This window comes from Sminthopsis crassicaudata, chromosome 1 (genome assembly GCF_048593235.1).
Source record: "Sminthopsis crassicaudata isolate SCR6 chromosome 1, ASM4859323v1, whole genome shotgun sequence".
In the NCBI taxonomy this organism is placed as follows: Eukaryota; Metazoa; Chordata; class Mammalia; order Dasyuromorphia; family Dasyuridae; genus Sminthopsis; species Sminthopsis crassicaudata.
The window spans coordinates 439,985,587-440,011,145 of NC_133617.1; the positions used below are offsets into that span (position 1 = coordinate 439,985,587).

Below are 25,559 nucleotides of genomic sequence, written 5' to 3' on the forward strand. Positions count from 1 at the left end.
ATTCATTGTAAGAAACAAAAATATCCTAGCCTCAGAATAACAATTAAATATTACAAACCATAGAACTTAGGTGACATCCTAATTTGTCTTTGACTTGTAGAAAGAATAGCTGATCTTCTTTTATAGAAAAGGTACTATAAACACCAGAAAAACTGAGATTGGGGAGAAAGGAGTTGGCAATTATTATTGAAGAAGCTTTGACCCAATTTCATGTGCTTACCCCATTCATGCTTACCCCAATCTTAAAAAGTTTAAGTCTATAATAAAGAATAAATTAGGATTGTTGAAATATATTGCTGCTAATAATGATGATAATTGCTAGCATTTTATATACTGCTTTAACAATTATAGTGATTTATGTAGTGATTTAACATTTTAATATTTAACTTTACATAAGAGTACATTCATTTGATCATTTCAACAATTTTGTGAGAGAAGTACTATTAACAAACAGAAGCACAGAAAGGTTAAATGACTTGGTCAGAGTTTTATAATGTATGTAAGGCAACTTTTTCATTAATTTTAGTAATAAAAGGCTCAGGGAAAAAGATCTGGCCTAGGTTGGATAGAAAGGCCAAAGAAAGACTTCAGGAAGGTTAAAGACATTAAGGAAAGGTTAAGGCAGGAAAGGCTGGAAATTAAAAAAGGTTGAGCAAGATCCCCAAAGAGATTAGAGGAAAAGGACTCAACAACATAAATGGGGGGATTAGTTTTAGGGAGAATTAGATATATTCCTTTTCCTATGACCAGAAAGGAAAGGAAGTATATAATGATGTTTCTATGTTTTGAGGAATGAATAAGGGGAATTGAGACAACTCACCTTGGTGGATCTCAGTCCTCTCAGTGACAAAGGAAAGCTAAGTCATCTTCTCTAACTAGAGATTATGTGGGGAGGGGTTGAGAAGAAAGGAAAAGGTTTATAAAAATATTCTGCAATGAATGAAATTAACAGTAGTGATGCCATCACTGATATTGTATTACTGTATTGTACTAGATAGGGACTGTAATAAATTGGATGGTAGTTGCCTTGTGATAGTTGGTGGCAGAATTTGTTTCAGAGGCAAATGAAGAGGGGGAATAGGAACGAGTCATGTGATCAGAGGTCACAATATGGCAAAAGGTAGGAGAGAAAAAGGACATCTTTTTAGGAATTAGAATTTAGAAGCTTAAGATCTAGAGGATAATTATAAGAGATACATGAGACCATCCTACATTGTCAAAGGCATAAATGAAGGGAGTTGATGAAGATGATCATTAGAATTTTTAAAAAAAGTTGAGAAATTATGTAGTCATTTTGTTAGAAGAGAACTGAAATAAAATACTTAAGAGAAAGAAAGTTATGGAATCTAGGGAAAGATCATGAATTAGGATACTGGCCTGAATAACAACAAGAATGGTGAAAGGATGGCATGAAAGGATTTTATGCCTTCTTAAGGTATGATGGCAAAGTAATAATGTAGAAAGAAAAGAATGAGTCATGGTGAGGAGAGGAGCTGCCTCCAATGGAGAAGGGTACAACAAAGGGCAGAAGAGGGATACACTGGTTAAGGAAAATTCAGGTTTCCATTAAAGATAAGAAATAAAAGCAGTGCTACACTTTCTTTTCAAACCCCTAAGAGAGGTAGCATATGTTTTGTTGCTCCCCTTGTGAGCTCTTATGTTAGGTGATGAAGGGTCATTGATTGAGAGCTATAAGGAGTTTAACAATGGTCACCCATTCAAGCCATAATTTGAACCCACATCTCCCAACTGCAAGTCTATTATTTCATTCATTACCTCATGCTTCCTCAAAGGTTGACTGAGGATGAAATCAAAGACCCAATGGTTTGCACAGAATGCTCTGAGACACTGTCAAGTGGGCTGGAGTCAATATGAACCACAGCCAGTTTGACTGGATTGGGAATGAGAGGGTGAGAGGTCAGGTCAGAATCAAAACAGTGAGGCTGACCCACTCTAATCCTTTAATCTTGACCTTAAACATTTGGGTTAATTCAATTTAATTCTATAAAACCACATTATAACAAATTTCACAAAATCATATTCTTGATGCCACAGGCTTCCACATTCTGCTGCTCATCCTGCTCTGGGTACAATCCCCATCTTATTACATTGTCTATTTCAGACTGTCTGCTCATCAAGTAAAGCTACACCTACCATACAGCTTCTGTGTAAAATCTAGCATGAAGCTGGAATAAAATCAACTTTGCCAGCTATAAGTTTCTAAGGTCTTATGTAATCATTCAGATAAGGGGCAAAAGATCAAGGCATTGGTGGTGCCCAGTAACTGTTATAAAAACAAGTATTCTTTGCAGAGACCTTGTCTATCCATTGAATAGAAGAATGACTGTAGTTATTATCAGTTGCCTCAGTCCTTTCAATCTGAGAGCAAATCCCCTGTTAAAGAGGTTGGATGTAACATCATTGCTCTGTCTACACTTGACAGTAGGATCATGTATCCTTCATTTAATCAAGGGGCATAGCAATACTCAGCATGTCTCTTTGTGACACTTGATGAAAGTCTAAAAACATTAATATCAAAAATATATAGGAAATTCTCAACTAGGAAAAAAATGACAGTAGCATCCCATTTATCTAGAATGACTGGGGAATTGGCTATCTGAATTAATTATATGTTTTGGTTAAAATTATTGTGACCATTAATTTTCTTTTTTTTTCTTATTACATTACTTTTTATATATTTTATTATAGTTTTTTATTTACAAGATATATGCATGGGTAATTTTTCAGCATTGACAGTTGCAAAACCTTTTGTTCCAACTTCCCCTCTTTCCCCCCATTCCCTCCACCAGATGGCAGGTTGACCAATACATGTTGAATATGTTAAAGTATAAGTTAAATACAATGTGTGTGTATATATATATATATATATATATATATATATATATATATATATATATATATACTACACACACATGTCCATACAGTTATTTTGCTGTACAAAAAGAATCGGAATTTGAAATAGTGTACAATTAGCCTGTGAAGGAAATCAAAAATGCAGGTGGACAAAAATAGAGGGATTGGGAATTCTATGTAGAGGTTCATAGTCATCTCCCAGAGTTCTTTCTCTAGGTGTAGCTGGTTCAGTTCATTACTGCTCTATTGGAATTGATTTGGTTCATCTCATTGTTGAAGAGAGCCATCTCCATCAGAATTGATCATCATACAGTATTGTTGTTGAAGTATACAATGATCTCCTGGTCCTGCTCATTTGACTCAGCATCAGTTCATGTAAGTCTCTCCAGGCCTTTCTGAAATCATCCTGCTAGTCATTTCTTACAAAACAATAATATTCCATAATATTCATATACCACAATTTATTCAGCCATTCTCCAATCGATAGGCATCCATTCAGTTTCCAGTTTCTGGTCACTACAAAGAGGGCTGCCATAAACATTCTTGCACATTTAGGTCCCTTTCCCTTCTTTAAAATCTCTTTGGGATATAAGCCCATTAGTAGCACTGCTGGATCAAAGGGTATGCACAGTTTGATAACTTTTTAAGCATAGTTCCAAATATTCTCCAGAATGACTGGATGTATTCACAATTCCACCAACAATGTATCAGTGTTGCACTTATGCCACATTCCCTCCAACATTCTGCATTATCTTTCCCTGTCATTCTAGTCAATCTGACAGGTTTGTAGTGGTATCTCAGAGTTGTCTTAATTTGCATTTCTCTGATTAATAATGACTTGGAACATCTTTTCATATGGCTAGAAATAGTTTCAATTTCTTCATCTGAGAATTGTTTGTTCATATCCTTTGGCCATTTATCAATTGGAGAAGGGCTTGCTTTCTTAGAAATTAGAGTCAATTCTCTATTTATTTTAGAAATGAGGCCTTTATCAGAACCTTTAACTGTAAAAATGTTTTCCCAGTTTATTGCTTCCCTTCTAATCTTATCTGCATTAGTTTTGTTTGTACAAAAACTTTTCAATTTGATATAATCAAAATTTTCTATTTTGTGATCAATAAAAATCTCTAGTTCTTCTTTGGTGATAAATTCTTTCCTCTTCCACAGGTCTGAGAGATAAACTATTCTATGTTCTTCTAATTTATTTATAATCTCATTCTTTATACCTAGGTCATGAACCCATTTTGACCTTATCTTGGTGTATGGTGTTAAGTGTGAGTCAATGCCTAGTATCTGCCATACTAATTTCCAATTTTCCCAGCAATTTTTGTCAAACAGTGAGTTCTTATCCCAAAAGTTGGGTGACCATTAATTTTCAAAGCATTACAATGAAGTAAATGTTATTGCTAATCATTTACATCTGACTCTTTATAACCTCATTTCTTGGCAAAGATACTGGAGTGGCTTGCCATTTCCTTCTCTAGCTCATTTACAGATGTGAAACAAAGATAAACAGGGTTAAATGTCTTGTTTAGGGTCATACAACTAGTAAATGTCTGAGACCAGACTTGCACTCAGGAAGATGAGCTTCAGGCCTGTCATTCTATCTACTGAACCACTCAGCTGCCCAAAAGAAATAGTTCATCTTTAGGGGTACCTAAACCTTACCTAAAGCATATGATTACATTAACGTTGTTAAGCTCAATAATTACTCTACAGTAATGCTTAATATTTGTATTATTTGAGCTTTATGTTTAAAATGTAGAGTAGATTTACACAGATGGTCTCTACCCACTTTCTAAAAAATAATAAGCTGTAAAAATTGCTATAATAATCTCAATGAAAATCAAGGATAGCTTTTCATTCTCCATTCTTCACATCACAATAAAAGGAGAAGGAAAATTAGCTAAATTAAATTGTTTTTTTCTAATCTAAAATTTTCAAGTCTCTTGATTTTTTGCTGATGTTTTACTTATTTATTTTTAAAAGAGCAGTTTCTGTTAGCATAAAACTGTGCTCCAGCTCAGTCTCATTCCTGGGCAATAAATAAGGACCTTAAGCATAAGGGCAATGCCTTCACAGTAATTATGCTTGTGAATTCTGTAGGATATATATGTATATATATATATATATATACATATATATATATATATATATATATGTATATATATATATATATATATATATATATATATATATATATATATGAAGATTGGCTCTAAAATATTGGGTCAGATAGTCATCTTATCTCCTGCAGTACTCTAGGTATTTATTTCTTAAATAAAAGAAAGAAAAAAAATTAGAAAATTTCCTATAGTTTTAAGATTCATATGGGAAGAGTCCTCAATATCATGGCATAAATCTTAATTAGTCAAATCAAAATTTATAAGGCTGAAACAGAGAAAAGCAATTCATGAAATGGCATTATGGTGTTGTGAAATTTGGCCAGAAAACAGTGATATCCATTCATGGTTGGAGTAGCCTTACATTTTAAACTTAAATATCCAATTATACAAAGAAAATCAGAGGACCACCAATGCTCTTTGTTAGTTTCTGGATCTCTTTTTAGAAGACAACAAATTTCAGCCAGTTCACAATCCAAATAATCTCTTTTCTTTCTATACAACATTCTGAGTAAAACACATCTCAGGTAGTGACAAGACCTCTCGATGTCTTTCTTTTTAGCATCCTCTGTTGGCCTACAGTCAAGAAGATTCACAATCATCTGGCTACCTATCAACCATCTGGATCCTGGAATATATTTTCATCCACATGATACTTTTTACTTTTTCTTTTGACAACATAACATACAGACCTAGCTTCTCCTTTCCTTCATTTGTTGAGTAGCTATTCTTAACTATCATTTTCTCTGTGATCTGTGGCTCCTAGCACAGATTCACTAACAATCACTTCACAAATCAATATTTAAAAAAAAGTACTATAACAAACACATACAGTGTGGCTGAGTTTTCTAATAGCTTTATGAATTTATTTCAACTAAGCATCCCCCCCAAACCTAACTTAATCTGCAAATCCTAAACAAAAAGATCCTATGAAAATGCTATCATTTCACTGCTCTCCACTGAGTACTACAAAATTGACAATAGCAGTCAGAATCAGAAATGAAGATATTCCAAAAGGAAATAACTGCTAGTTTGTATATGGATTGATTGTATTTGATTTTCCCATAAATGCACAAATTGCACATGAAAAACAATGCATGTCTTAGGCTGCTACCTAATTCCAAATTGTCTATGATCTTGACTAAAGTATACAACTTTTTAAAGAACACCTAAATATTACGAGAATAAAGCATAATCAACTTGTAATAAAACATTAGCCAGAATCAAAGCTGCAGTAATTCTAGATCTTGCAATGGAAAATTCACTAAAAGAAATACATCTTTCACAAAAAAAAGCTTTAAAAAAACAAAAAACAAACAAACAAAAAAAAAGATTCACATAACAATTCTAAGTAATCATTACAAATATGGAATAAAGAGTATTTTGCTCATTTGACTTATCATCTCAAAGCATTCAGGTCACTGTATGCATTTCCACTAATGATTTTTTTTTAAATCCTGAGTTTATCCAATATATTCAACAAAAGAAAGATAAAAGTCACTCTTACCCTCAGCCACTGCTTCTCTGTGAGTGCATCACTGTAATCCACATCCCTGCGCTGGCGGGACCCTCTGCCAAATATTTTCTCTTCTTCTTCTTCACAGGTAAGCCTTTCTACTTCAGCATCATCTTTAATAATCCACGATGGCAGTTCATCTTCTTCCATCAAGCGAGGCTTGCGTTTTGGGTTTCGGGCATCTTCCCTGCGTCGATCCATGTCCATTCGCTGGATAATAATTAACAAAAGTCTTAAGGAAGGTTAAGAAAAAAATCACATACATTTTTATAGCAATTAAAATTATATGATTAACATACCACTATCAGCTACTAATCTATCTCTGTATCTGCTGAAGAAGTAATAGTCAATCATATTTGTTTATTAAAATTTACATTTTAGTAAAATGTTAATGAATTTTTAAAAAATATATTTTAGACATAATATTGGTCATACTAAATTATATTTTTCTAGGGCAGATTTACTTTCAGGATATACATTTTTAAAAACTTAAGACTTTTGAAGTGCATTTTTATTCATTGTAAAATTACTTTCCTACAGCGTGGCACAATGGATAGAGCTGGGCCCTGAAGTCAGGAGGACCTGAATTCAAATCTGGCCTCAGACACTTAATACTTCTTAGCTGTGTGACCCTGGACAAGTCATTTAACCCTAATTGCCTCAGCAAAAAAACAAAAAAAAAAAAAAAAAAAAAAACTTTCCACAGAATTAAAACATCAGAAAGAATGTAATGTGCCCCATCTTAGAGAACGGGCATGGACTTGTGCAGGAATTTGGGGATGGAAAATATGGAAAATAGTTTGGGTTCAATTTTGTTTACTATCTTTAGCATGTGGAACCTCTACTAGATACTGTGAAGAGATGCATATCACTCAATCCTTATGTTGTCTGTAATCAGAGATATCTTGATTTAAAAGATAATTTAGTCTAAATTGATCAAGTTATAACAATTTTTATAAATGTTATATTATGAATTTTCTTGAATTATCAATTTCCCCACATCATTCTTTCTCTTAAAAATTTAGTTTGTGTCTAAATCAATTTAATAACTCATTTGGCTTTCAACTTGCTTTCAATGACCTAATATCCTCCACAGGCTAAAAACATTTCATATGTTAATCATGCTTAATATTTACATCACCTAGGACCACTAATTATTGAAATATGATTTTGTGCCAGTTTCCAGCATGTCATCTTAATATGTGTAGAAATATAAGCTTCTTTATTTTTTTATGAATACCAAAATTATATTAAGAAAACCCCAAAGACTCAAAAAGTTAATCAAAAAGTAAACCATAACCACCTCAAAAAATTTAAATCTGTCTCTCAAGTAATTATTTAAACTTCTATGGGTCTTAAATTTAATAATTCAAAGGTATTTCAGTGACTTGAGCCAAAAATCAGAAAATACTGTCTGATAGAAAATATTCCTTGTGAAAAAAACTTGTTTAAAGTATACAATCAAAGCTATTTCAGAAAATCTGGGATAGTTGATTGTAGTAAGTAAGCATAACAGAATCTCATCATGGTATAACTTTGGCTGTTTTATGAATACTCTACTTGGTAGAATCACCTCATATTTGTCTACCACTGGAAATGACCGTGTTTCAACAGGTAAGAAACAGAAAATTAATGCTTATCCCTTCTTATGAATTGTCGTACCTAAAAAGAGGTTTCTTGTCTTCAAAACTTTTGGCAGTCTTATTTATTTTATATATGATACCAATTATGATGATGCTAATTTTATATTATATTGTTATGAATCTCTACAATAGAGGTTCACTACAGGAGATACAATAAGCTTATTAAGGAATTATGGAAAATATTTGATAAACAACTATATTATCCTATTGAAATATTTTAAAAGTTGTATGGTATTATTAGTGAGTTGTGTCCTGAATAATTTTTTATGGAAAATTATTCTCTCTATTATGCAATAGAGAGAATATGCATATATATATGTGAATATATATGATACATGATAAATTTATTTCTTTTCATACTATAGAGAGCATATGTGGAGAAGTATTGCTGAAAGTGGTGAGGTGTGATGAAGACTGAAAAATGTTTGGAAAAATTTGCTCTAGAACAATCATTAATAAAAATACTAAAGAGCTAATTTGTTTCACAGTTGTGAGAATAAACACATTCACACTTTTTAATGAAAGGGAAACAAAAATGATTTCTATTTTCATCATGTTAAAGATACGATATAGTTTACTGGCATAAATTGAAATATCTAATGGAAACTTTTTTTCTTTTTCAACAAAATTCAAAATACAATATGCATGCATGTATGCATAATATCCAAATTAACACCCATATTATCTAGAGCAAGGATATTTTGAATCAATTAGCAGTTAATAAACAAGAACTTTCTCCTTAAGTTTCAAGGTAAAAACACATTTCTCCTGACTGGGTTATAATTTTTAGGCTAACAAATACAATTATGAAACAAGTAGTTTTCTTGTCCTGTGTAGGAATATAGCTTCTGGGAAATCAACATCTGAATTGATAATCAGAATGGAATAAACAATTGTTTAATGCAACTTTTTATAAAAAGAAGAGAAAAATATATAGAAAAAATTTTATAAGAAAATAATTATCTTATTTTCTACATATATGTATGAGACATATACTCAATATATAAATGAGTAACCATGTATCTATATGCATGAGTGTTTTGGATATATAAATGAAATAAAGGTAACATTACTAAAATCTATAAGTAATCCAAGTATTTGTTTTAGTCAATAGTTTGCTCTTTTTTCTTTACCTTAAGTGCTGACAAGTCAGCACATTTTATTCCCTTGAATGGACAAAACACAGCTTGTACATTACAGGGAAAAACTGAGGGAAAACTCCAGATAAGGTATAAGTTAGGTAGTTAGTCTCTGAATATAAAAGGTAGTAACCTAGAAGGGGTGGGGGCTGCAAAATTTTTATACTTGTCTGTCAAGACCTTAAGCTCACATGTACTCAAAAATGATATTTTTAACTTTAAAAAGACTTCCCTTTCTTTTAGTGTCAAGAGCCTGCCTGCTTAGCTATGGCTGGAAATGTTATAATCAATAGCTGGCACCATTTACTTTTTAGCTTTTTGCAAAGGGGAGAATAATAACCTGGAACTAAGTTCCAGTCAGGAAAGTGGGCTCCAATGAGTCATGTTAACTGTACTAAAGAAACAGCTTTTAGTTCAATGGGCAGGGCTTCCTTGATTCAAATCTAACCTGATTTTTGGAAAAGGTGGAGTTTGAGACCTCCATTGACCTTTTTACTAAAGACACAGAACTTCTGCAGTAACTTAGTCTTCTTTTCTAAGTCCCTCTTGATGGACTAAAAGAACCTATACATTGGTCCTTCTACTCTTTTTTGGATGACTGCATGAAAATTCCACTGGGACTAAACCAGGTATTGATTACTAATCCAGTATTTTCTTCTTTTAAGAAATCATTGCATGTGTGAAATAAGGAGCAATTGCTATGCAATTGGTACACTTGCTTTTTTCAGTCATACATCTCCATGATACCAGTTGCCCTACACAAATTTCTGTTCATATTGTGTATCAGCCTAATTACACCTACCATGTGTTTCTCTATTGCATGAACTATAACTTTTAATTTTTCTCTGATTTTTGTATTCCATTATTCATAACCTGCATTAGTAGATATTTTAGTTTTAAAAATGTGGGTGTTTGTCTTAGGGAAGACCTAGGGATATTAAAAGTACTGCATAGTTTCCCAATTATGATGCATTCTGTTTTCCTTCTACTCATCAGTTCTAGTACCAGTTATGTGTCATCCATTTACATACCTATAATATGTATGTACTAATGGAATCAACTATGAATTATCCATCCAACTGCAACTGGACATGTATTGTTCATCCAATCCTTCTTCCCATGTAGACATTTAGGCTGAATTTTTGAAGAACTATATTTTGGTTTTGCCTTGTTCAGGGACATGATACAATTAGTGTAACATCTGAAAGACCTCATCATAATGGGCAATCTCTTCTGTTGAAATCTGTCCTAGTCATCCTCCATGACAGTGGAAAACTACTTTGTTGAACATATATTTCCCTGTCTTATTTTAATGTTTGATGTTAATAATCATGAGTCATTTAAATAATCTCTTGCTATTTTTCTAATAATTTCATATGATTACATACATACACACACGAATATGAAAGTGCCTTGTTGAAGAGGATCATTTAAGATGGCAATATGTCATACTGAATCAATGATGTGTTATAGTCAATAAAACAGTAGTATTTTTTGAATTCTCTGAGCCTTCAGATAACTATATATGTTTCCTATAGAAGCCTTTTAAAAGGAAAAAAGAAAAACAAAACTCCATTTATCAACATTAAAGATGCTCTAAAAATATTGACAAAATTATTCTCAAGAAGACTTTATAGAGATTGCAAAAGTAGGCATATAGGTCAGTAATTACTAATATTTGTTTAAATGCTCTTTGAAGGGGAAATAATTTTTCCAAAGCATATGGTATCTTCTCATCTTTTAGGCTTCTTCATAATTTATCCTTCAATTCTCTCAAAACTATCGCTATCAGTACATACTTCTTCTATTTATGCTCAGTCTGGTCAAGCTGTATTTTATATCTTTATGTTCTATAGTGACATTTCTACTTCCTTATGCTGTATATAGAAGATTGTGATGTTAGAATTTTAATGTGTTGTTCCCATTGTCATAGAGAGAATTGGAAAGAAGAAGAAATATTTGATGTCTGAGACAGTTTTCTGGAGGTTTTGGCCTCCTTGTGAAGAATGATGCTCAACTTCCCAAGGCCATTATGATAGTTCATGTTAATATTGGTTCTTGTTTTCATTTCCTGTCTTATAGCATCAACAGTTTGTTTCAAAGAACAATTGTAGTTTGCAATTATATATCATATCTTTTCATGTCTGTTCATCTAATTTTGGTATCAACTTTGGCTTCTTCTTTCATAATCGATTGCCTGACCATCAAGAATAGCTAATGTGGAATAGTTTCTCCCATCTGTAACCTATTGTTGTTACAATAGGAAGAAAAAAATTTCATTTTTAATATTGTATTCATGTCTTTGAGAACATTTCACTTTCTTGTGGACATGTCTTCACAAAATATGATAAAAATAACTGGCATTTATGGAGATCTTTAAGGCTTGCAAAAAGCTTTACATATTTTATTTCACTTGATCCTATATAACTCTAAGATATATGCATGGTATACATACCTTGGGTCTCTCTCCTTTTTTAGTTTTAAACCAAAATAAACATTTACATACAGGTTAAGGGTATGATACTCTATGTGGACAAGGAGAAGGGAAGGGGAAAGGTGCTATGATTCTTACAAGGTACTACTACAGTGAAATTTATAGAGACAATAATTATCTAATTTAGTATGGTTCAGTATGATTGATCTGATCCTACAAGGAGATGTTATGGGCCAGAACTTGAAACAAGGTACTAAGTGAATTGAAAAGACAATGGTTAAATCTAACTAAGCCTTGATTTAATCCTACAACAAATAATGGTTTCCTAGTGATGTAATGATTGGAGTATACTCAGGGCACAGCATATAAACAAGAAGCTCTCAGGGCCAGACATAGAAGCCCAGAAGCCCACTCTCGGAGGTGGAGTCAGATTCATTCTAACTTCCACCTTTGTACTGGCTGGAGGCTGAAGCTGGCAGAGGCAAAAGACTAGTGGTAAGAGCTCTTGGGAATCAAGGAGAGATATAAGCCTCTAAGAAAGCTAACTGGGCCCCAGGAAAGAGACAAGACTTAAAACAATAAAGAATTTGGACTTTTAACTCCTGGCTGCATTTGGAGTGATTACTTTGAACTGAAACAAAGGCTGCCTCCAGAAGCCCCCCAAGAAACCTGCTTCTAGAGAACATTGCATTTTTAGAGAAGAGAACATTATATTTTGGTGCCTGAACATGGGACAGATAGGATCCTGATTATAGTTGAAAAGTCTCTGATCCTGATTTCAGTGGAAAAGTCTCCTCGATCCAGAAATTAGGGTGAATACAACAAGGAAATTTTGTTAAAGGGCTAAAATAGTATTTCAGCTAAAATGGGATAGATATTTACAAAACAGCCTTCTTTTCCTCTTCAATGAAAATGTGTCAAAAACTTGGTCAGACTGACAAAAAAATCAAGGTTTAATTGTAGCCTGGGAGGAGATCACTGAACTTTTAGAAACTGTACAGTACACATTTCCTTGATTCTCTAAGGAAAAAGAATTGGACCCACAGGAATGGAAATTAGTAGGAGAGCAACTAGGTGAATACTACAATTCCAATTCAAACTCAATTTCCCAAAATACACTTTATACATACAATTTAATACAACTGGATTTTAAAAATTATATAAATGTTAGAATAAGGAAAAAGAATAAAGAACAGGACTGGGAGGATCTAAATAAACTAGGTGAAAAGGATGAAGAATCAGATAAGAATGGAGTTAAGTACAATTCTGAGTATGGCACTTCACAATAGGAGCATTTCCCATCCCCTGACCTATCTCCCTCAATTAACCCTTCATGGGTGGAGGAAAAAGGAGGAGGGGAAGGAGCAGTGACATAGTCAGTATCACCTATGGAGCAGCCTATGACAAGATTACAAAAGGCATTGGTTAAGGCAAAATGAAGGACAGGATATATCTGATTTTAAAATAAATGCATACCCTGTGATTGAAGAGCTTGACCTTTCAGGCCAAAAAAGGAGAAGATTTCCTTTTGATTTGAAAAAAATCAAGGATTTGAAAAAAGGTTGCACTCTTTATGAGGCTACGTCATCTTATGTTAAGATGTTACTAGATAATTTATCTTATAAAATCCTAACTCCCAGTGACTGGAAATCCATAGCAAGGACATGTTTAGAACCTGGACAAAACTTGTTGTGGCTTTCAGAGTATCATGAATTATGTAGAATTCAAGCTCAATACAATAGGCAAACAGGAGTTAATGTATAAGTCACTTTTGACCAACTAGCTGATGAAGGTCAGTATGGAGAGAATTCAGAACAGATTAATTACCCCACAAGAGCTTATGAACAGATCACCATTGCTGCAACAAAAGCTTGGGGTTCCCTCCCCGAACAATAAGATCGGGGGAAATCCTTCACAAAAATAGAGCAAGGTCCCAATGAACACTTTGCGGACTTTGTGGGATGTTTGCAAACAGCTGTCACAAGAACCATTGGAGAAAATGCATTTACAGAAATAATGACTAGACAATTGGCTAAGAAAAGTGCTAATGAGGTTTGCAAAAAAATTATATGGGGACTGCACAAAGATGCTCCTTTAGAGGAGATCATAAAATGCTGAGCCACAGTGGGCACAAATGCTTATTATACCGAGACTATGATGAACTTGGGAAGACAGGATCCCTCTTGACAAGGGACTGTTAGAGAAAATCATCGATGTTTTCAGTGTGGAAAAATAGGACATCTGAAAACTCAGTGTAGATATAAAGATAGAGTGAGAGGACAGGATGAGAGAAGACCTAAAACCCTATGTCTAAAATGCCACAAGGGCTTCCACTGGGCCTCAGAATGTAGATTGGCGCAGGGAAATGAGAGGCAGCGCCCAGCTCCAAGATATCATACAAAAGACAGGTGGGGCATGATGGCAGCTGAGTTTACACCCAGAGTGTCTTTATAAGGTCAGGACTCTGATGTGATCTATCAGCCTAAAAGCTATCATATGGCAGAAAGGGATTACATGATCAGTCAGCCAAAAAACAATCAAATAGCAGAAAGGGATTACAATTAGGGAGAATGCAGGCTTTTTAAACCAACAGGACAGTGTCCAGTGCAAACAGCTCCAATGTAATTGCCAGATGATGAGGAGAGATTTAGAAAGTGGTAAATAGAAGGGACTAGATAGGTTAAGTGCCTGGGAGAGAGTGTTTGATTGTATTCCTCCAGATGGAGAAGGAAACAGATGGGTGGCAATGAGCACCTAGAGAGAGACAGAAAAAGAGAAAAATCTGGGAACAAAGGAGAAGATCTAAGAACAAAATCTGTAGGAATCATTGGATTCTCTGACACAAGACAAGACTATTGCAGGACTTGAAACCCAGCAAGAATCATTGAATTCCCTAACACAAGAGAAGACTATTGCAAGATTTGAAAACCAGCAGTAATCATTGGATTCCTTGAGTTGAAAAATTGTTGATGAAACTATTACAGGACTTCAAAACTTGCAGGAATTATTGGATTTCTGGCACATGAACTAATGGACAATAGATTCCTTTTGGACTATTTCTAGGACTTATAGACATGTATAATTCCTCATGCTGATTCATGTTATTTGTTACATCACCACTAGGCTGTGTTATGTTACTATGTGCTTATGTAATTTATGTAATTATGTATAATACTTCCCATATTGATGGATTTATGTATACCTGTTTTAAGAGTGAGCCCCTTCAGAAACCCGCTAATCTGATTTGATTTCACATTTCCTTTAGTGTTTTCATCTTCCTTCCTGAGATGTCAGGGAGGGTGTGATCACCTCTTTTTATGGTGTTTTCACTCCTTTTTTGAGCAGTCAGGGAGGTCATGACCACCTATGTTCCAAATCAAAAGAAAGCGGGAGATGTTATGATTCTTACAAGGTATTAGGACAGTGGAATTGATAGAGACAATAATTATCTAATTTAGCATGGTTCAGTATGATTGATCTGATCCTAAGGAGATGTTATGGGCCAGAACTTGAAACAAGGTACTAAGTGGAATTGAGGAGACAATGGTTAAATCTAATTTAGCTTTGATTTAATCCTACAACAAATAATGTCTTCCTAGTGATGTAATGATTGAAGTATACTCAGGGCACAGCATATAAGCAAGAAGCTCTAAGGGCCAGACACAGAAGCCCACAAGACCACTCTTGGAGGCAGAGTCAGATTCATTCCATTTTCTACCTTTGTGCTAAATGGAGGCTTTGGATTCAGAGGGAGCTAGAGGCAGAAGCTGGAAGAGACAAAGGACTAGCGGCAAGAGTTCTTGGAACCAAGGAGAGAGATAGGCCTCAAAGAAAGCTAACTGGGCTATTTTGAAGGAGACAATAAAGGATCTGGACTTTAACTCCTGGCTGAATTTGAGGTGATTATTGAACTGAACTGAAACTAAGGCTGCCTGCAGAAGCTCCCCAAGAAACTTGCTCCCAGAGAACATTATAATTTAGAGAAGAGAATATTACAGAAAGGAAAAGGTGAAAAAAGAAAGTAAAGGAAAATAAAGAGCTATGCTGGTAAGCCCCCATTGGGTCAACAGTGAGATAGCTCCTATTCTTACTCAGAGATTGTTGTTTGCCCTTCCTTCTCTAAGAGGATCATGACATTAGGGAGATGATGTCATGATATGCAAGTGAATTAAATTTAAGTGAAACTAGGACTTTCAAGATATCTTAGGGTTTAAGATATTTTAAATATCACACACATATGCACACACACACACATACACACACATACTTTCTGAGAGATAAAAGGAGAAAAGACAGAGAGACAGAGACCGAGAGCCACACACACACACACACACACACACACACACACACACAGAGAGAGAGAGAGAGAGAGAGAGAGAGAGAGAGAGAGAGAGAGAAAGAGAGACAGAGACAGAGACAGAAACAGAAAAATTTCCCTTAATCACTGATTAGGCATTGCCTCAGTCAAACAGACCTTTTAAAGACATTAGTTTATAAAAACCAAAGTCTCCTAATGCATACAGGGGCATCTTCAATAATCCTGATCTGTATCTAGCCCTGGACCCAGATGGCTTTGGAGGAGAAAGTAAGACAAGGGCCTCACTTAAATTCAATTCACTTGCATGCCATGGCTTCACTTCCCTGATATCATAATGCTCTTTGAGAAGGAAGAACAAACACAGTTCTTCAATCATACCATTCTACACAATTTTCACTATTCTCCCCTATGTTCAGTTCACATCAGTAAGTATTAATGTATATGTTGCCTGAATTTGAAAGATCTCATAAAGTTAGTCATATAAATTCATCTACCTCATGGTCTGAAAAAGATTGTGGTGAATAGACGATTGTCTCCATGATATATTTTTGTTTATTACATGAGTTACTATGGTCAAATGATTCATGACAAAATTACCTGGCTACTGATGATGAACTTTTTGAGACTTAGTTTGGCTGACCCTTGTTTCACAGTTACAGTTTGCTGCTGATTTGACAAAGTTATCCCAGCATGGTAAAACATGAAAGTTATACTGGTATAGCTTTAAAGTACCTCAGGATACTGCCTCACTACAGTGAGCTACTGTGCCACTTGATATTCCACAGACTAAATTCAATTATGGTCACCATTTTACTATTAAACAGCTATAAAATAACAGTCAATTTCCCAAAATTAAAAAAAAAAAAAAAGAAATTAACCTCTAAGGTAATAAAGTTACCAATGCTGCAGCCTCTTAGTAGGAATTTTATCTCTTATTTTACATTGAATGTGGGTCAATGCTAAATAATATAAGAATGTAATATCCTTCAATGTCCACACTGCCCATAACAAAAAGCTACTTGTCATTATTCACCAACCTGTGCTATAACTTTGCAGTGATTCACTTCAATGTTTAATTATCTGTCTGTGTGCAGTGAATTAGTAAAATCTGTCATCTTAACCTATCATTCTTATACTTCTCCATTTTACTGCAAAGCAATTGTGGTCATGTAGTAAAGGACTTTTAGACCTTTACATAACTTAAATTTTTGACACTATTCCAAAGAGCTAAGATTAGAGGTCAATAAACTATTTCATTGGAAAACCTAAGATTTTATTTTATCATAATTTGTTACCAATTAATAACTATCAAAAGAATTTACAGCAACATATGAGGTATTCTCTAGTAGCTCCTACACTCTGATTTCTGATGGCTCCTAGAGGCCAAATGTGTCAATGAGGACTCTTTGGGGATAATGGGAAAATAAGTCTATAACTGAAATAAGAAAGTTAATTTATGAAAAAAGTCTTCCGAAAAATGAAGAATGATTGAGAGACAAATGACTCAAAAAGAAAAGTCACAGAAAATTCTCATTACAAAATTTCTTTTCCCAAGAAGGAATATTTGTTTTGCTCTAGTAAGTGAATGACTACAGAATGAAAGGCAGATCTTATAACAAGAATTCTCAAGGTCATCAAGCTCTAAACTAAATCTTTCCTTTTTATCACGAGGATACAGAAATCAATAATTTTACATTTTAATTATTTTGGCAACATTACCATAAAAAGATCAAATTCCTCTTCTCGTCTGGCAATCATTTGATTCAGAGTCTCATCATCAGGGACTTCATCTTCTTCCTGGTCAGAGAAACAGAGAAATTGATGTTTGATCATCAAATTTGATGATACTTACCAAACAAACTCTGGTTAGTGAAAAACAACATAAGGAACCACATGTCTTCATAATAAAGCAAGTCATAAATCTAAAATAAAACAAGAAAGCTAAGGAGCCATTTAATATATTATTACACATACATACACACATATATACATATATCAATATACAATTATTATTTCTTATATAACATTTCAACAATTCATCCAGATATAAACATGATGGTTATTATTGATTATTTAATTTATTTATAATTCACTTCCATTTTAGATAAAAAAGGTTTTTAATCTGGTCATTTTTCTTTAAAATTGTATAAAAATGAAATATGTGAATCAAGATATGATCAATTGCTATCTAAAAAACAAATATTTAATCCAAATAATCCAGATTAGCATGTGGATTTATAGAGTTGCTGGTCCCATAAAAGATGATCCCATAAAAGTGTCAGAGAAGGTATTAGATGTTTCTTAACTTTTCAAGTTTTTTTAACTGTTCTCTCAATTGTCATCAAGAGCACAATCATCCAATGCTGTAATCTTTTTTTAGCCCTCAATCTTTCAGAATTATGGAAATGTTGCACTAAAGAGTACCTTTTATTAGTTCATTCACTTTTTCTCTCAACACTCAACTTTCTTTCCTATTTTTGTAACTGATTCTTATCTGTATCCCATCACCTCTGTATCTTTCTCAATCCCTTAAGTATAGTACCCAAGGTCAGAACCTTGGTTCTTTTTCCTTCTTTATTCATTTTTGTCCTTGGCAATCTAATGGATATTTTTTAACATAAATATATACACATGGTGCATATATAACTTAATAGGACTGTATATAAAAAAAACTTCCATAGTGTGTACTGTACATATATATGTATATATATGTATATATACATATATGTATATATATATACACACAAAACATGTATGATTCACAAATTGTGGCATATGATATACATCAACATGTAAAAATGTATGTTAATGTATGTACATATACCTGTATACACATATTTAGCTGTTTAGATATTGTTTAGCTTTTAGAATCATGATCTGGTCCTTTACCTCCTTCCTCTATCATTAGTCAATGCTCCCTCTCTCACCCTTTGGGATCCGGCCAAAGCACCCTTCCCTCTGCTCCTTACATTTAACACTACTATTCTTATGTCTCCAACTTAGAACTGGCTATCCCTCATCCCTGAAATGGACTTCTTCTTCAACTCCACCTCATCGAATACCTTCCACGGAGCCCAAGCTCTGCATGGTGTTCATGATGTTTTTTGCGATATTGTTTAGCTTTTAGAATCATGATCTGGTCCTTTACCTCCTTCCTCTATCATTAGTCAATGCTCCCTCTCTCACCCTTTGGGATCCGGCCAAAGCACCCTTCCCTCTGCTCCTTACATTTAACACTACTATTCTTATGTCTCCAACTTAGAACTGGCTATCCCTCATCCCTGAAATGGACTTCTTCTTCAACTCCACCTCATCGAATACCTTCCACGGAGCCCAAGCTCTGCATGGTGTTCATGATGTTTTTTGCATGATGTTCATCAACCTTATTTCCTCTTACCCAAACTAGTTTTATTTAATTGTTTTGTATACATTTATATTTGCTCTGCTTTTCATTTATGTTAGATATGTAAAATTAACATAAGATATTGTTCTTGATCTCAGAGCTTACATTCTATTTTGGGGATAAAAAACAAATAATGTCTATTTGATTGTCTTTCTCATTTTTGTGCGTATAAACATGCACATATTCACATATATACACACACCTATCTATAAATTTAAATCAAGAAATATATATTAAATGCTTACTATGTGCTAGAAGTTGAAGATATAAATAAAAATATATCCAAATAGCACCACATTTAACTCATAATAATCATCTAATGGATGCTTATCAATAAAAATAAGAGCTTCAAATTATTGTATATATATATATATGCATATATATATGTGTGTATATATATATATATATGTGTGTGTGTGTGTGTGTGTATATATATATATATATTATATACACATATACATACACACACACACACACATACACAAACACACACCTGTTTGGTTTATCTTCAAACTAGAATGTAAACTCTTTAATTTCTTGTGCCTTCCCTCTGGTGATTATCTCCAATTTATACTGCACATATCTTGTTGGTATAGAGTTGCTTACTTATTTTTTCCCATAGTAGACTGTGAGATCCTTAGGAACAGGGCCTGTCTCTTATTTTTCTTTGAATCTTGAGCACTTAACAGTGTTCAGCCCCTAATAGGAAGTTAATGTTTATTTATTAACTGATTTAACTTCCCAGTGTTTTAGACAAATCCCTAAGTGTTAGAGAAAGTGCTAATTTGAGCATAAACTGAGGAAATCTGTGCTGCACTAGATGCCCCTTTTCCAATGAAATCACAGCTCCAGTCCCTATGCTTATGTTATTGCTGTTGTTGTTCAGTTGTTTTTCCAATAATACTGGAGTTATTTGCCATTTTCTTCTTTAGTTCATTTTACAGATGAGGAAACTGAGACAAATAGAGTTAAGTGACTTGCCTAGGGTCACACAGCTAGTTAAATGTCTAAGCCAGATATGAACCCAGGAAGATTAGTCTTTCTGACTCCAGACAGAGGAACTGTATCCATTGTGCCATCTAGGTGTCCTAACCCTATAGTTTATCTAAATGTAAGTTATATTATAGGATATTGATTCCATTGCTTTTTTAAACTATAGAATAGAATAAACTAAATGACCAAACTTTAAAAAAAATTCCTGACAATTTAGCCATTAAGATTAGAATAAAAATTCTACTTTTCAACCACTAACGTTCATACATTGTAGTGATAAAAATGAGCAATGCAAGTGCACTCCCATTTTAAGAAAAATTGAGAGACAAAAATGCAGAACTTATAATCAAGTTTAGAGATTAAAGGTCATGTCCGACTTCATGATTTATATGAATCAGAGCTGCAATGGGGCATTAGAGACTGTCTAGTTCAACTGCCTCCTTTTACAGAAGTAAAAAGTGGGGCCCCCAAAGGGAAGTAAATTGTTCAGTGTCTCATTGGTTGTAAGTAAATAATGTGGAATATGAAGCCAAGTTCTTTCTCCATAATCAGTACTCTTTCTGCTATACAAGCACATTTAAAATATGATTTAATTTAAAAATTTTAAATTACATAATACTATCACATATACTTATTGTTCAGAATTAAATAAATATATTCATTGGACAGGATCTTTGACAAAGCCTCTTCGCAAATGTAGGAAATGTCAAAACCTTACCACACCTTTGACCTTTAAAACTTCACTGAGACTTTTGAGAAAATAAAAGGCTACCTTCTATGTAATGAGAAACCCACACTCAAAGTATGCTCAATCTATGTTGCCTTATACGAAGCCATAAAGCGGTTTGTAGACTCTACTTATGAAAATAGGTCCAGGTGCATAATAGAGAACTCTTTCCTCCACTTCAGAGCATAAGCAAATATTGAAAAGATGTTAGTTAGTCTCTTCTCTATGCATCTATATAACTATACTTAAATTTCTAGCTATAGCTGTATCTTTATACATATATGAATGCACATATATACACGCACAGACATGTACACATACATATATAATACATACATGTACATCTAAAGAAAAATAGTATAGTCTAAAATTTCTTTTAACATGGAATAATCCTCATTTTGGTAAATATTTAATTTAATATGGCATATTATGATTTGTATTTCTAGAATGAAATAGAATGTTATGTTCCCCAGAACAATGCTTTGCCTATAGCTTGTGCATCTTATATGTAAGAAGAACAAATTTCTAAAAGCTTTGAGAATGGGTAGAATGCTAGAAACTAAAATTTGACAATCAACCTAGAAAAGGAGGGAAGTTCTCAAGAATAAAGTTCTGAAGGTACTGAGATACATATGACTCACTAGCCAACTTATATTTTAAAGACATACAAAGAACATGCAACAAAGGTGAGGGCTCGCTCACTGTGCCACATGGCTGCCCAGAAGTACAGCATGGTCTTTTTTTAAGAATAATATCACATGAGCTGAGGCTGGTAAAGAAAGCTAAAGGGAAAGGATTTTTTTAATGTACTGAGGAAAATAGGAACATTTATATAGCACTTTAAGATTACTGTAAAGTACTTAAATTATTTTTTTTTTCATAACAACCCTGTGAGGGAGCAAAGCTGATCTCCATTATTATCTCCATTTTACATAAGAGAAAACTGAAGCAGAGTGGCTAAGTGACTTGCTCAGAACTGAGGCAGAACTTGAATTTAAATGTTCCTGACTCCAGGCCTAGTCCTCTATCCAATGCACCTCCTTATTTCTCTTTCAGGCCATTAAGAATGGTTCAGACTTGAAGGGACTGAACAAAACTGGCCAATTAGGAAATGACATTTGAGGTAAGGATGGATGAGAAAGCACTTAGCTCAGCTGCTTCTCTGATTTAAAAAAAAGGGGGGGGTTGGAAAGTAGTACCTTCATACCTCACAAAGCCTCATTGCCATGGATGACATGACCTTGTGGACTAAGCATCCTATAGAATCCCTCATTCAACTTCTCTTTGGTATTTATTTTCCTCCCTCCCTCCCTTCCTCCCTCCCTTCCTTCCTCCCTCCCTCCCTCCCTCCCTCCCTCCCTCCTTTCCTTCCTTCCTTCCTTCCTTCCTTCCTTCCTTCCTTCCTTCCTTCCTTCCTTCCTTCCTTCCTTCCTTCCTTCCTTCCTTCCTTCCTTCCTTCCTTCCTTCCTTCCTTCCTTCCTTCCTTCCTTCCTTCCTTCCTTCCTTCCTTCCTTCCTCCCTCCCTCCCTCCCTCCCTCCCTCCTTTCCTTCCTTCCTTCCTTCCTTCCTTCCTTCCTTCCTTCCTTCCTTCCTTCCTTCCTTCCTTCCTTCCTTCCTTCCTTCCTTCCTTCCTTCCTTCCTTCCTTCCTTCCTTCCTTCCTTCCTTCCCTCCTCTCTTTCTCCCTTTCTTTTCTTTCCTTCTTTTTAAATTTACATCTCCAGCACTTAACCCAGTACCTGAATGACACAGAGCAAATACTTAATAAACACTATTGACTACTAAGTATTTACAGTCAGCACTCAAAGTGACCTTATTGAACAATAACATTTTGTCTAATTGAATTAAATTTAATTTTATGGGAATAAACATCACATTTGGGCTCAGAAAGCAAGTTCACAAGTAATAAAAAGATGAAGCATGGCTAGAGAGAGCAAGTCATCAGAAAGGAATCTTGGGGTTGTGGTTGATTTTAAGGTCAGGACACAGATCAGGCTATGATAAGAGAGATCAGTAGTGTCCAGCCTCAGAGAGGCCAGAATAGCATTGTACTCTATCCTGGTCAGACAAAATGTGGAATAATTGTATTAATTCAGTCCCAGGTTTCTCAATTAGGAAAAATCTAATGAACTTAAAAGTGTTCAGAGAATGGCAACCAATATAGTGAAAGGTCTTGACTATGTGTCAAATGGGACTCAGCTGAAGGAATTGAAGATGTTTAGCATGAGAAAAACAAAGAGAAGTTGCTGCTAATCAGTTGTTTTAAAATCTTTGTGACCCCATTTGGAGTTTTTTTGGCAAAGATAACTGAGTTGTTTGCCATTTCTCCAACTCATTTTACAGATGAGAAAACTGAAGCAAACAGGATGAAGTGATTTGTCTAGGGTCATCCAACTAAGTAAGTGTCTAAGGCTAGATTTGAACTCAGAAAGCTATCTTCCTGTCTCCAAGCCCTGCAGTGTATCCATTGTGCCACCTAGCAACTCTAATGATAAATATCTTAGAGCTGCCATATGTAAGATTAACTAAGAGAAAATATATGAATTATCTACATTTTGATACAAGGAAAAAATGCTGTAGAATGCTGTTTTGAAAAGTAATGGGTTCTCATACATTGGAATCTTTAGGCAAAGAGCTTGACTACTTTTTAGATTTATTATAAAGTAGATTTTTGTCCAGGTATGGATCAGCCTGGACAGCTTCTATGATCCCTTTCAATTGATTCTATTAATGTAGTGAATTATTCAGTCTTTGAATAAGAGTACATTATATAGTAGTGCTTGTAAAATAATGAAAATAGAAGTATCAGATATTATTTACTTAGTATAGATGAATCTAAAGATTATAAAACACTGCATTTTAAAATTTACATGTTAGTGTTCTTTTAGGCTCACTCAGTTCCTATCTATTAATTTTACTTAATAATGATTAAAATATAGAATCCTTTTATTAATATTCTCCTATTAAATCAGAGATCAGTTGGGGGGATGACTGAATTTTTTCTCTCTTTTCAAGGAAGAGAAGGATGTCTGATAAAATATGATCGACTCAAAGCAGCATGCAAAATATTTGTGTAGTGCCAGGATGGAATTTTATTTTGATAGAGGTAGACAGTTTTCTTTATGGGTTTATTTCTGGATTTACAGATGATATGGTACCTAGATAATGGAAGAAAAAACTCTTCAAACCCTCTTCGCTTTCCAGGGAACATTTTTTTTTCTCCTCTTTCAATTATAAATATATTTTAAACAACTAACCTATTTTGCAGTTTTCCATCTGGCCTGCAAGAGGCAGGAATGAGAGTAAATAAAATATATATATTCCATCAGCCTAAGTTAGATGAAATTTGAACTGAAGGTTAATCAGCTAGATCCACAAATTCTTTTCTTCTTAACCTAGTAGTAAATTTTAACAAACAAGGTGGATAATTTTCAAGTCTTTGCACACAAAGCTGCAGTTATCTTAATTTGACTTAATTAACATCAATACTAAAATTTATTTAAAAGATATAGAGGTTGTTTTGTATATGATTCAGAGAAAAAGAGGTCACTGATTTCAGTAAGAATAATTTGTCTATAAGTACCTCATTTTCTTCTTCGTGCTCCAATATGGCTTGCAGAAAAGCCCTCCTCTCGTGACTTGAAGACTTCTGATCAAACATGCCTGCTTGGATAACTTTCTGATCCACATTCAATTTGTATTTTGCTGCTGCGAGGATCTTTTCTTCCACGCTGTTTACAGTGCAGAGTCGAAGCACTCGGACTTCATTTTGCTGGCCAATCCGGTGAGCTCGATCTTGGGCCTGCAAATCCTGTTCAAAGACAACAATAGGCCATATTATATTCACCTCTCTCTGATTCCTCAATAAATGAGCTGATATCAAAGGAAAAGTATGGTAATATGTAGCCCACTGAATTTTGAAAATGGGTTAAAAAATACTTGGGTGGTTACTGAACATGTGAAAAAAGATATGTTTTTTGCTATTGACAGTCACTTGATTAAAGAAGATAGAGTCTGAGAAATTTTAGATTTGACATAACTCTATTTAAATGGAGTCTGGATTTAAATAGATCTTTATAAATGGTCATTTAACTAGTCTTTACCTCCATGTGTGCCTAGTACTTTATAAAATCAAACTAGAATAACACTTGCAGATAATTTAGTTGAAGCACTTTGTTTTATACATGGGGAAAGTGGGGACCAAATGTCAGTTGATTTGCTGAGGTCACACAAGGCAGAAGTAACAGAACTAAATGCAGATACTTGACTCCAGATCTTTCACTAGTGTCATGTTGCCTCATGTTGCTAAGGGCATTTTTGGGTTTCGAACTTTGTATTATGCAATAAGATAAAGAAAACACACTTACTTTGTTCTGAAGTTCTGAATAGAA

At 34.1% G+C, this 25,559-nt stretch overlaps 1 protein-coding gene across 9 annotated transcripts in view; it reads right to left on the reverse strand.

The window, feature by feature from the left end:
- SMARCA2 (SWI/SNF related BAF chromatin remodeling complex subunit ATPase 2) overlaps window positions 1-25,559 on the reverse strand; it is a 221,731-nt gene that overhangs the window by 63,386 nt on the left and 132,786 nt on the right. For all 9 annotated transcript variants that reach the window (XM_074280637.1, XM_074280641.1, XM_074280645.1 and 6 more), the window contains 3 exons: window positions 24,752-24,979; window positions 17,767-17,844; window positions 6,505-6,723 (listed from right to left, as the gene is read on the reverse strand). In XM_074280637.1, coding sequence (XP_074136738.1) covers window positions 6,505-6,723; window positions 17,767-17,844; window positions 24,752-24,979 — 525 coding nt within the window. The remainder of the gene's footprint in view (window positions 1-6,504; window positions 6,724-17,766; window positions 17,845-24,751; window positions 24,980-25,559) is intronic.